The sequence below is a fragment of the Muntiacus reevesi genome, chromosome 1 (assembly GCF_963930625.1).
Source record: "Muntiacus reevesi chromosome 1, mMunRee1.1, whole genome shotgun sequence".
NCBI classification, from domain to species: domain Eukaryota; kingdom Metazoa; phylum Chordata; class Mammalia; order Artiodactyla; family Cervidae; genus Muntiacus; species Muntiacus reevesi.
Genome location: NC_089249.1, coordinates 126,945,239 through 126,959,028, shown reverse-complemented (window position 1 = coordinate 126,959,028; position 13,790 = coordinate 126,945,239). Strand labels below are relative to the sequence as shown.

The 13,790-nt window shown below is 32.4% G+C and overlaps 1 protein-coding gene across 1 annotated transcript; it reads left to right on the top strand.

Annotated features, from left to right (window-relative positions):
* The first annotated feature begins 1,205 nt into the window (after positions 1-1,205).
* On the top strand, positions 1,206-12,976 carry DNAJB4 (DnaJ heat shock protein family (Hsp40) member B4). The gene is made up of 3 exons (XM_065910462.1): positions 1,206-1,696; positions 7,725-8,293; positions 9,720-12,976. The coding sequence occupies exons 1-3, from the start codon at positions 1,486-1,488 to the stop codon at positions 9,951-9,953; spliced, it is 1,014 nt and encodes a 337-aa protein (XP_065766534.1). The 5' UTR covers positions 1,206-1,485; the 3' UTR covers positions 9,954-12,976.
* The last annotated feature ends 814 nt before the right edge of the window (positions 12,977-13,790 follow it).

The following is a 13,790-nucleotide window of genomic DNA, read 5'->3' as shown; positions in this document are numbered from 1 at the left end:
TTCTTATCAATCCATCTTTCCAATATTAGAACTAGGAACATTTTTGAAAAGATGAAGAAACTATGTAAAAGATAAAAGATGAGTTATATACACTGAAAATATTTCTTATAAATATCCAAAATATATATTAGAAAAGCAAGCATCAAAACAGTGTATAAAGGATATTTGACGTAAACTTTTTTAATACAAAATAGAAAACTACAAAAAATAACCATAAATATTCATAGGAAAAGAAAGGATTAGAAGGAAATATACTGACATTTATTGAGGATTACCTAAAGTGGTAAGATAGGAAGTTTTTTAAGATTAAAAACGTTTTTCGGTCTTTTTTCTTTCCGTGTTTTCCAAAATCATCAATGAGTGTTTATATTTATAATTAGGGAAAATGTGTTTTTAAAAGAAAAAAATATTTCTCATATTATACCTTGTAAATAGCATATCCAGATTCTAAGCTGATTCAGTTAAAGTCTTAAAAGAAACGTGAGTTTTTACTGCCTGAAACCTGATACTTTTTCCTGTCTTTCCAGAAGCAGCACAAAAATTCTTTAAATAGTGACCCTGGGAATGAGGAGGGCGGATCTCATTCTGTTTTACTTGAAGTAACTAAATCAGATATGAAGCTTTCACAAGTATTAGTCTGCCTGAACTATTAACTATTGCATACTACAAAAAAAAACCCCACAAAACTTATTAAAATCACCAGCTAAAGACATATTTAAGTCCTTTACTTATTTTAAAATATTGCTTTTGATATTTATGATATATAGCCTTTTACAATGTGAAATTCCTGGCATTTCTGATTGCAGACCCTAGGAATTTTGAAAATGACACAAATTATTTGACAATTTTAATTTAAACAAACCATATTTTAATACTGTATATCTTAATTTGAATGACTTGAAGTTGAAATTAAAATAACTAAAATAAGTATTTTTATTTGTATGTATCTAATTTTAGTAAGATACTTAATGGTTAGAATGATTTTTTTATTGTTGCTTTTTCACCTAGAATGGAGTAAGTAAATGTGTAGTTATGATATTCTATGCTGAAATACTGGTTTCTTAATCCACTTGGCCTCTTAAAAAGGAAACAAGTATGGTAGAGCCAGAAGGAAAATGAATAGTTAATCGTGGAGGAGGAGAAAACCTAGCTCGTACTTTGACTAGAGGCAGCTGGGGAAGTGACGTCCTGTAGCATTTGCTGTTCTAGAAAGTGCAGAGACACGTAGTGAAAATGGGAGGATCTAGAAGGAGGCCGTCTCCCGTGTAGTGTATATTTATCTGTAAGTGAGCCGTTGGGGAAGGAATTAAATACTGAGACGCTGTCTGCTTGCTGCCCTAAGACAGCGAAGCTGAATTGCTGATTTGCTTTAACTTTTAAAATACCCAGCTTGGTTTATTTTTCTTAGAATCATTGTATTGCTAAGACTGGGGACGCTGTTTTCTTTCACAAAGGGAAATCTAAGTTCATTTCAAGGCACTCGAAATGGGGAAAGACTATTATTGCATTTTGGGAATTGAAAAAGGAGCTTCAGATGAAGATATTAAAAAGGCTTACCGAAAACAAGCCCTCAGATTTCATCCGGACAAGAACAAATCTCCTCAGGCAGAGGAAAAATTTAAAGAGGTCGCAGAAGCTTATGAAGTATTGAGTGATCCTAAAAAAAGAGAAATATATGATCAGTTTGGGGAGGAAGGTAAGAATTCAGTGTATATCTTTCTGTCTCTCTTTTTTCTCTGTCAGCTTTGTGATTATTAAATTCTCTGACATTTCAAAAGTAGAAAGACAAATAATGGATAAAAGCAAGATTTCATCCCTGATCATATGAATGAATGTTACATAGCTATGAATGAAATGTACTTGTTTGCCCTTTTTTGGATTTTGACATTTTGTGTAACATATATGTTCTGCCATTAGATTTGTATTGTTAGCACTGTATTTGAAAAGAAACCTTAAATTCCCATACTCATTAAGAAATTGTGTCAAAAGTCTTATGCAACCTGTTTTTTTTTTTTTCCCCCTAATGAATTTTCTGCCAGAGCCAATAAAGATTCTTCAGTCATTTAAAATCTTAAGATTGGCAGTTCAAACTCTGGGTAGTTTATATTTTATTCACAAAAACAAAATTAGTTTTTTGCCTTTCTTATGGCAAAGCTAGTTTAGATTAAACAGGACAGAATCTTCTCTCTGAGAAGCTGAAGGCCCAGGCATTTAGCTGTAGTTGTTTTTGGCATTCTGCCTGGGGAGGAAAGAATTTTCCTGATGTCATAAAATACCAGAACAAGTTTTTAGCTTAATTGTAAACAGTAATTGTGTGCCAAGAAACTGAGATCTCAGAAATGCAATTTTTGACCTAAAATGGCCACCTCCTTAGAACAATGACTGATTTACTTTAAGATAACATTATTTCTTTTGAAATTTTACTATCTAGGTGTAGAGGAAGGCATGATAACTTCCCTTTCCTCTCCCTGCCACACTTTTGTTTCTTGGATTGTGAGATCTGAAACTAGTTGAATACAGTAAATGGGAGTAAAATTTAAGATTATCCTTTTATCATTCTGTTTTTTAAATTGTCCATCATCGCCATATAAATGTAGCTGTAAAGTAAGACTATTTAAAATTGCTAATTAACAGCAACAAGAACATTTTAATTTTTACAAGTTCTGGAATTTCAACTTTTTATATCAGGACTAAGTTATTTTATTACTAATTTTTCTCCCCAAATATTATTTTAAAATCATTCATTGCAGTTATGAAAACTTTTTTTTTTTGCTTTGTTGCATTTAATGTTAAATTTCCCTAATTAAAAATCTATCTTAAAATACAATGAAGTGGTGACTGCTTATTTTGAGTTAAAGAGTTAAATTTAGTTAAGCAGGGTAATTGTGTAGAGGTTTTTTTTTTTTTTCTTTTTATGCTTTTTCTTTTTAATCTGAGTTGCCCCAAATTGCAGTTTCTGCTGCTATGAGGACCTGCAGTGTCAGGTTCCTGCAGAGTAAAGATTGGAAAAAGCAAGTAGTGGGCAGTTCAGTCCTTCTGGTTCCTTATGGCCGTACTACTCAAAATACTATGATTTGTTTCATCTCAAAAGCTAAGCAGGATTCTCAGATACTACTAGTTATATACTACCCTTTCTGAAGAAGTTATTTTGTAATTTTGTAAAGATACCTACAAACACAGTGTAACACTATGAATTCCCATGAAAAAGCAAATATCCATTGATTTAATCCATAGCTCACTAACAGCCCAAATCTGTCTATAACTAAACCATAAGATTCAGTGTTTCTAAGGATATTTATCTTAAGAATTTTCGAGTCACCAAATGATACATTTTCCTTGGCTTAACATTACCTCTTAATAGTGTTTTTCTTGAGTTATATTTCTCCAGTTTGATTTTTACTGAGCGTCATCAGTGAAGTGAATTTTTAAAAAACTAAAACAGGATCATCTATGTACCCCAAATCTTTTATTGTTCTTGAATTAGATAACTGATATAAGCAATAGAAGTAATAGTGAAGGAAGAATAAGTTTTTTAAAGCATTGAAATGTATTATTCAGAAATACTGTTTTCTACTTATATTACTTTAAAATAGTTAAAATGAAAGTTATTTGATTATGTTTTAGAAATTATTCTTCCTTTACAGAAAAGCATTATAATTATTTATCCTTTATTCAAAATATCTCATTAAGTATACTGTTAAAACGTGGAAAAATATTTTTGTTTAAAAAAAAAATATTTTTGTTTCTTCACCTGTCATTGACCTGTTTGTGCTTGCAGACCTGGTTGCATAGCCCTCTGTGTTTTTCTAGAAGTAACAAAACACTAATTTACCTGATACACTCTTCCCCCTGAATTATTACATTTTCTTGTACGACCTGAAGCTGTGGGAATAAACCATGAACTGAGAATTGTATGAGTTAAACATGCTAAATTTGTGTATTTAGAACCTAGGAGAGCCAGTGATCCCAGTATATTTGTGTTTTGAAAATGTCTAATATCCACAATTTTAAATGCTGGGTTTTAAAAAAGCTGGATAAAAAAAGAGGTGTTTTAAATTTACCACATGACCCAGCATTTCCACTCCTGGGAATCTATAAAAGGGAAATGAAAATACAGGTCCACACAAAGACATGTACGTGAGTGTTCGTTGCAGCATCATTTGTGATGGCCCCAAATGAAAATATCTGAAAGTATCATCTTTTAGTAAATGGATAAATGAAGTGTGGTATATATGTATACTCACACAGACACACACACACACACTATTTAGCAATTAAAAGGACTGATTTAATAAAACATGCTTTGTAAATGAAATAACCTCAAAAATTATAAGTTATATGTAAATGACTGCATATTCTATTATTCCATTTATATGAAATGCATGGATAAGGCAAATTTATAGACAAAGAAAGCAGATCAGTGCTTGTGGTAGCAAGGATTAACTCCAAATAGAAATGAAATTACTCTTTGGGTTGATGGAAAGAAATGTTTTATAAGTGGATTGTGGTGATGGCTGCACAGGTCTGTAACTTTACTAAGACCATGGTATATTTACAATGGGTTACTTTTATAGTATGGAATAAATAAAACTTTTATAATAGAGACATTTCTCCATAGTTGAATAATCTGAAAACAAAAATCATAGAACTACTGAAACTGGAAATTGGATTTTGATCTAATTTCTCCCCCAAAGTTTTAGGTTTAGTTCTGAATTGTTCTGTGAATGTCAACAGAAGTTCATATTAAAAGACTTAAAAACAGATTTTCAGTAACACATCCTTTTAGTGGCCTAGTTTTCTAACATTTCTTTCTCTTAATATCTTCCCTTTTTTTGTTTGTTTCACTCAATAACTTAAAATTTAAACACTGAAAGGTAGTATTTATATGACCAAATCTGTGTTTAGTACATTAATCTTTATACTAGCTATTAATCTTTATACTAGTTTGCTGCTTCTGTTCTTTATATAGTTAATTAACAATCTATTTACTATATATTTAAAAAAATAAGTAAATTGGATTTCTATGAATCAAAACTTTAAAGAATCTCATTGTGCTAGTTAACTCTAAGTATTTTTATAAATCTGGATTTTTGCCTATTAGATCTCCTTAAAAGCAGTTATTAAAGTCATATAATTTTTTTTCCTTGAAGTGCTAATTTTTCTCCAGTGCTGCTTCTTTTGATAAACTTTAATCAACTAATTAATGGATATCATTGTTATGAATAATATCCCAGGCACATGATTTTTTTTTGGATTGCAATTGGTTGGTGGCTTGTTTTTTAAATAATAGCAGTCTTGGTACAACATAAGTAAATGTTGACTCTGGGATGCATTTCTTGCTCACAGGAAGTGATGATGGTGTCTAGAAAAAATTTTGATAGCATAGATAGTCTAGCTGCATACTAAAAGTTTCCATGAGCAGTCAAAATGTATGTAGTGAAAAGTTGACCGTATAGTTGATGACAGGCTTGTTCAAGTGCTGGGCAACGCAAGTGATACTTGCATAATAATTCATGTTATATTGGTGTGAATTTTGGTAGGATTTTCTCAGTCACAGTAGTACACAGTTGACTGTTTAGTGTCAAAGCTTTATTGGAGGGTGTTTGTTATCTTTGATGAATGTCAGTTCAGACAGTGTGTGAATCTTCTCAGGGACTCAGTAATCCTGCTTGAGTTACCATTTTTGGCAAAGGGCAATTAGGGAAAAGCCAAACCCATGATGTAATAACTTAAAATGTAATTCTTTCTTTTCATGAATCCATTATACATCCAAAACAGTTAGATTTTGTCTTGTAAAGGGTTCAATTGGGCAGGCTAGTTTACTCAGTTTATGAACTCTGTTAAATCATTATACTCTATTTGTGGGATGAAAAATAGAGTGATTGAAATAATTTAGTATTGGTTTAATCACATTGGTAATGACCTTGAGTTATATACATATTCTATCATTTAAAAAAAAATCTGCCACTAACTTTTTTTTAACATTTGGAGTTATAACTATACCACTAAAATTTAGAGAAAGGAGTTTTGAATGAGCTGTATGTTAAAAGTTCTTGTCCTGCTTATACTTGTCATTGCTTTCTACAAGGCATATCCTGAGTGAAAGATGCCAAATAGAATAAGACATTTAAAACTCTCTGAGAAAGCATGCTGAGTGACTTCCGTAGAGTTTTTTACTATTAAATTTCTCATATGTATGTGTGTAATTATACTTTATATTGTTTTCGCTTCTGCCTTTTCTCTGTCTTGACACCGAAGACACATTTTAGTGTTTCTTTTGAACACTTTAAAAATTAGTTCTTCCCTGTATTCAACACTCATGAGTGACTGTCATTTTCAGAACTGTATGCATGAACAGTGCAAAAATGAATAAAATGTATTTCCTGCCCTCAAATTACTCACTGATGAACGTATTTGAACCTCTTAGTTTAATTCTCTTGGATTTTTTTTGTTTTTTGCAGTTTTACAATTTTTAGGTTCTGTTCCTGCTTGTTTCCTTGGTCAGGAATGCCCATAAGGATCATCCAAAAACTTTGCTGAGACTGGAATGATATAAATCCTTGTCAGTATCAATCCCTTAGAAAATCACTGTACTGTTGTTTTGTAGGTTTTAGTAGAATCTTTCTTCAGTATGTAGTAGAAAATGCTACTTCAAATATGTTATCTCTTGTGAACTACTAATTGCTTAGATGAGTCTTAGAGATCAGGATCAGAGAGTCACTGTCTTGGTGTCGGAAGCAGGTTGTCCATAATAGACAAAAATAACCAGCCCAAAGGTCTTACAGGTCAAAAGGGTTTACAGCTCATGATTTCAGTTTTCTTTTTACATGCTGTTGAAATTAATGCTATCATGTGATATGCCTAGATAAACAGTTTCATTATTTAGAATATGGATAGTAATTTTAGTGTCTAAAATTTTCTGTTAATGGGATTTTTTTCCCTTTCTGCCATGAATGAATTCTTTTTTAATTCTTAAACAGTAAAAGATGATCTGAAATAAAGATAGTTATTTTGAATATGATATTTTATATCACTGATATGTGTTCACTGATTATGATGGTGCTCAAAGATTTAGGTTACATATTTTGTTTGCATTGATTACTGAAGATCTTTCGATTGACATCTTTTTTTTGTTGTTGCTATTTTTAAAATTATATTTAAAGTATAGTTGATTTACAGTGTTGTATAAATTTCGGCTGTGCAGCAAAGTAATTCAGTTATACATGTATGTGTTCTTTTCCATTATGGTTTGTCACAAGATATAGAATATAGTTTCTGTGTTATACAATAGGACCATGTTGTTTATCCACCCTATATATTGTAGTTTGCATCTGCTAATCCCAAATTCCCAATCCTTCCCTCCCCCAACCCCTTGAATGACATTTTTTGAAAACCTAAATTTATATACTTCAGATCATCAAACCAGTAGCTTATAAGAGGTTCCCAATTTATATTTATTTTCTTTTTTACACATGGAGCAAAGAGTCGGGAATAAATTATTATTAAAGATGGGGATTTGGAGAAAGAATCTGAAAGCTAAAAATTTAACTTAGGGTGGAATGATTGGTAGTTAAATGGCTGTTTTGTATTTAGTTATAATGGCATTTCTGACCAATATTAATAAATAGCAACCTAAGTTAGCCAAAGTTTATGAGTAATACAATTTTTGAAAGTTTAACTTTCAGGAGTTGTATTTTTCTAACCATGCTTATCTTCTCATTTAGGGTTGAAAGGAGGAGCAGGAGGTACTGATGGACAAGGAGGTACCTTCCGGTACACCTTTCATGGTGATCCTCATGCCACATTTGCGGCATTTTTTGGAGGTTCCAACCCCTTTGAAATTTTCTTTGGAAGACGGATGGGTGGTGGTAGAGATTCTGATGAAATGGAAGTAGATGGAGATCCTTTTGGCGCTTTTGGATTCAGCATGAATGGATATCCAAGAGACAGGAATTCCGTGGGGCCATCCCGCCTCAAACAAGATCCTCCAGTTATTCATGAACTTAGAGTATCACTTGAAGAAATATATAGTGGTTGTACCAAACGAATGAAGATTTCTCGGAAGAGGTTGAACCCTGACGGGAGGAGTTATAGAACTGAGGACAAAATTCTCACCATCGAGATTAAAAAAGGGTGGAAAGAAGGCACCAAAATTACTTTTCCAAGGGAAGGAGATGAAACACCAACTAGTATTCCAGCAGACATTGTTTTTGTCATTAAAGATAAAGATCACCCCAAATTCAAAAGGGATGGGTCAAATATAATTTATACTGCGAAAATTAGTTTACGAGAGGTAAGTTAGTAGGACATCAGATTCTGAAATCAAACAATTATGCATGTAATCTTATGGAATTTATCTAAATAATTACTAACATTAATGTTTACTACACAGCATTCTTAAAATTTTCATAAGAATCCTCTAAAGTAGTACTACTGTTTTGCCTCTTTTGTAGATAAGATTATATTTTCTAAGTAGTTATTTATACTAACAATTTAAATGCCAATTTTAAATGCTAGCTAGATTATATACTATGAGGCCTACCTAGTGTGGATTATCTGTATTCTGTTTTTGCAGTTTGTCAAATCTGCATTGTAATCTCATTATCTTAGTCCATGTATAAGATTTCTTCCAAAGTTGTTAACTTTTAATAATTATATAACAAACAAGGTATTAAAAGACAAAATAAGTTATGATGATACTGCTTTAATACACTAGTTTATATTTATTATATTTTTCTATTATTATTATTAAGTAATAATTTTTTCTATTATTATTATTATTAAATATTATTCTGTTCTGTTTTTCAAATTGGATTATAATCCTGCAAATATGCCCATGTCAGTTCCCTACTTAAAATTCTTAAATAACTTCATAGAGCATCTACCATAAAGTCTAAACTTTTTAGCTTAAACTAACAGGTTGTTTTTAATCTAATTTCTACCCATACATGTGCATACATTTCCCTAAGTTTGATATATTATTATCTTGTATACCTCTGTCTTTGTCTGAGTTGTCCTCTATGGAACACTGCTATTCCTCGCTCTACCTCAACACTTATTAATGGTCCAGTGCTTACCTCAAGCAATCTGTATTCTCAGAAGCTAAGGGGGTATGTTGGGTGCCCTTTGTCTCACAAAAGAATTCTGCACATACTTCTCTGACAACTTTATACTGTACTATAATTACTGGTTTGCTTCTGAATTCTTTGTGCATTCCTTGTGGTGGGGTCTGTGTTCATGGTCCCTGTATGTTCAGCATCTAGCAGAAATATATGACATATATGGTACTCAGTAAATATTTATTGACTAAAACAAAAAATATATTTGTTGTCCTAATGTTTTCACTCTGGAGAAGTATGTAGTTGCTCCTATCTTTTTCTTTTTGATTCTTAATTTCTCCCTCTTCTCTTCTCCCATTCCATCCTTGCAACTTGCATAATAGCAGCCTCAAACAGTTGTTTTCACTCTAGGACAATGTGAAAGACATTCTTTCCTCCTCTTTTCCTTTTTCCTTTCCTTCCCATTCTCCTTTCCTTCTTTTGTAAACTATCTGATTATGTGTGTCCTGAAGGGACTTTTTAATAGGGAAGAAGTATTAAAATTATTGATCTTCTTTTGGAGGTTAAAAATTTACCTTAGAATCGTTCTTTACAGCTGGTAATATTTTTGTTTAGACTTTTATATTTTGAAGTTTGTTAATTTTATTTGGTTCACTTTAGGCATTGTGCGGCTGCGCAATTAATGTGCCAACCATGGATGGAAGAACCATACCTATGACAATAAATGATATTGTGAAACCTGGAATGAGGCGAAGAATTATTGGATATGGGCTACCATTCCCGAAAAATCCTGACCAACGTGGTGACCTTCTAATAGAATTTGAGGTTTCCTTCCCAGATACTATATCCTCATCGTCCAAAGAAGTACTTAGGAAACATCTTCCTGCCTCATAGAATGAAAAACTTTGTTAACCATATTTTGATAAGGCACTGAAAATATAAAAGGACTGGCCATTTACTGATGTAGATGTGAATTCTGTATAAAGACATGTAAATTATTTTGAGGGTTCATTACATTGCATGAATAGAGACGGGTCAAATAAAAAGGCAAAAGGGATTTTTGCAGTTCGAGATGAAGAGAAAACCACTCACTATTTTATTTCATTTCTCCCAAGTCAGAATTTTTTAGTATTTTGCTTACATGTAAAATTCATTTCTGTGGAGTTAATAGATGTATTTCTAATAAAGTACTAGGCTATTCAAGTACTTTATTTCTTATATATTTACACTGTCAGTGTGATAGGTTCTTGTTTATAATGGAAATTTAAATTCTTAACTAAACTATACATGTGATAGGTACTTCTAGAAAAGAAGAACCTAAGTTACTTGGAAATCTGGTTAACTAGATTAAAATCATATGAAATGCTGCTATAGGGCTGGTACCCATAAAAGAGTATCCTAATACATATATTTCACCATTTTGATTTTTAAAGTATGCTGTAGCATTTCTTAATAACATAGTTATAATGTTCTTATGGCAGACCTTTTCTTCATAAAAAGGAAATTAATGGCAATTTATCTCCTGTGGAAATCCCAATTGCCTGAATTACTGCTATTTTAGAAATAGGTTGTTTTTAAAATGCCATATATAATTTTATGCAAATTAACTATATATCTTGAACTTAATAAATTATAGGTACATTTTATTGTCCATTAGTTAAGGATAATTTGTTTGATAATAAACGTGTTTTTAGAGGAAATATTGTTACTTGGAATTAATTTTCCAATTACACAGTCTTCTATAACTTACTCATAATATGCTGTATGTACCATATGCAATTTCCCTAAAAAGAATGAACTACCACTATGGTGTTAAACCAAAATATGGGGAAAATAAACACTAACTGCTGCTTATGAATGATGTTGCTACTACTCGTTATGCATATAAATATTTTACTTTTTCATATGTATAGATTGCATTTCTTAGGTGTTTTAATTTTTTAAATATATTTACATTTAAAAAATTATTCTGTTTTCTGTTTTATAGATATAGTAGGAATGATATTTTGAAACAAAGTTTTTGGTTCAAAAGAAATTTTCAGGATAATTGGTATACAAGGTTTATTGGACCCTATCACCTTTTAGCAGAATATGGTCTTCTTTTAGAAATTCAAAACATGTACTTTATTCAAAACATATACTTTACAGCTTTATTGAGATATAATTCTCATGCTAAAAAGTTTACCATTTTAAAGTACACAATCCAGTTCTTTTAGTATATTCACCTTATATAGCCACTTTGTAATTTCAAAACATTTACATCGCCCTAAAAAAGCCCACATAACCATTAGCACTCACTTCCCATTTCTCCAGCACCTGGCAAACACTAATCTACTTTCTACTTCTATGGATTCATCAATTCTGGAAATTTCTTATAAGTGGGATTAAATAATATTTGGCTTTTTCGTTTATTTCTTTCACTTAGCATAATGTTTTCAAGATACACTCGTGTTTCCTCATTCAGTACTTCATTCCTTGCTTTATGGCCGAATAATATTCTGTTGTTTGGATATACCACATTCTGTTTATCCATTCATTAATTGATGGGCATTTAGGTTATCTCCACTTTTTGGCTATAATGAATAATGCAACACTGAACATTTTTATACCACTTTTTCTATACATAATTTTTAAATTTTCTTGGGTATATACCTCAGAATAAAATTGTTGGGGATAACCATATACTTTAATTGCAAATGGAAAATGCTTGAAAATGTCAGAGAATTCATAATCATGCATATTATTCCATTAATTCATAAATGATTCCTTTATAACTTTCTTTAAATGACAGTTAAAGCTCCTTAAGGAAGTGTGAGCATCATGATTTTCTCACATCTAAAGAGATAAGAGCTGAAAAGCATCAGTGAGAGTGGTAGGCATGGTTTCTATTTTAAACCCACTGTCATTATTTTCTTGATTAAGCATTTTCTCCCAAGTTAAATGATTTGTAGATTAGATAGATGAATGATCTTAGGATTAAAGAGTATTTGTTAAAGTACAGAATTATTCTAATAGTAAAAAAAAAATTAATTGGCATTGCCATATAAACACAGATTATCGGGGATACCCTGGTGGTCCAGTGGTTAGGACTCTGCTGTCTCACTGCCAAGGCCCTAGGTTCAATCCCCGGTCAGAGGACTAAGATCCCACAAACTGCGCGGCACAGGAGAAAATAAAAAACAGCATATCAGTATCTCCCGGGTCTTAAAGGGTATCAATGATGCTAAGTGCCCAATTTTCATTTGCTGAGTGTTGACTTAATGTAGAAATAGAGTTTTAAAGTTTTCTTACTTGCTTATCTTATGAAGGTACTTTTGATTTTAAAAGGTTCTCTTAATGTTAAACCAGGTTCTTAGATACCTGGAATGGTTTTGAAAGTATTGTGGATCTTAGTAAGCTAATAGATAAAATATTACCTATCCTACAACTGAAATTTAGTACATCATCTCTGTAGCTATTAGAGTTTTGGGTTTTGTGAATGTAGTTCTCCTTTTCTTTTCTCTTTTGGCCCCACCACGTGTCTTGCTGGATCTTGACCTGGGATGAAACCCCAGCCTATGGGCTATGAAATCACCGAGTCCTAACCACTGGACTGCCAGGGAATTCTCAGTTTATCTAAATGTGATTCTTAAGCCATTCTTATAAAGAGGAAACTGGAGATTTAGGAAAAGAAAAGTGGAGATTTATGTCATTCACATAAAGGGAATGACAGGAAAATGCAACCTTAAACATGAGAAATAGAGGCAAAGAACTCCTGTTTCTGTTAAAGGGATGGCACTGAGATGAAGATAAAAAACTTGGACCAGAAGTACTCCTGTATTAAATTGTAAAGGAGGTCTATGTTAGAGAAGAGCTTGAGAAATTATTTAGTTTTGTTTATCTAATAGATTAAAGTTTGCACAGTGTTGTTTTTTTTATTTTTTATTTATTTTTTATTAGTTGGAGGCTAATTACTTTACAATATTGTAGTGGTTTTTGCCATACATTGACATGAATCAGCCATGGATTTACATGTATTCCCCATCCTGAACCCCCCTCCCACCTCCCCCTCCACCCGATTCCTCTGGGTCTTCCCAGTGCACCAGGCCCGAGCACTTGTCTCATGCATCCAACCTGGGCTGGTGATCTGTTTCACCCTAGATAATATACATGTTTCGATGCTGTTCTCTTGAAACATCCCACCCTCGCCTTCTCCCACAGAGTCCAAAAGTCTGTTCTGTACATCTGTATCTCTTTTTCTGTTTTGCATATAGGGTTATCGTTAACCATCTTTCTAAATCCCATATATATGTGTTAGTATACTGTAATGTTCTTTATCTTTCTGGCTTACTTCACTCTGTATAATGGGCTCCAGTTTCATCCATCTCATTAGAACTGATTCAAATGAATTCTTTTTAATGGCTGAGTAATATTCCATGGTGTATATGGACCACAGCTTTCTTATCCATTCGTCTGCTGATGGGCATCTAGGTTGCTTCCATGTCCTGGCTATTATAAACAGTGCTGCGATGAACACTGGGGTGCAGGTGTCTCTTTCAGATCTGGTTTCCTCAGTGTGTATGCCTAGAAGTGGTATTGCTGGGTCATATGGCAGTTCTATTTCCAGTTTTTTAAGAAATCTCCACACTATTCTCCATAGTGGCTGTACTAGTTTGCATTCCCACCAACAGTGTAAGAGGGTTCCCTTTTCTCCACACCCTCTCCAGCACTTATTGCTTGTAGACTTTTGGA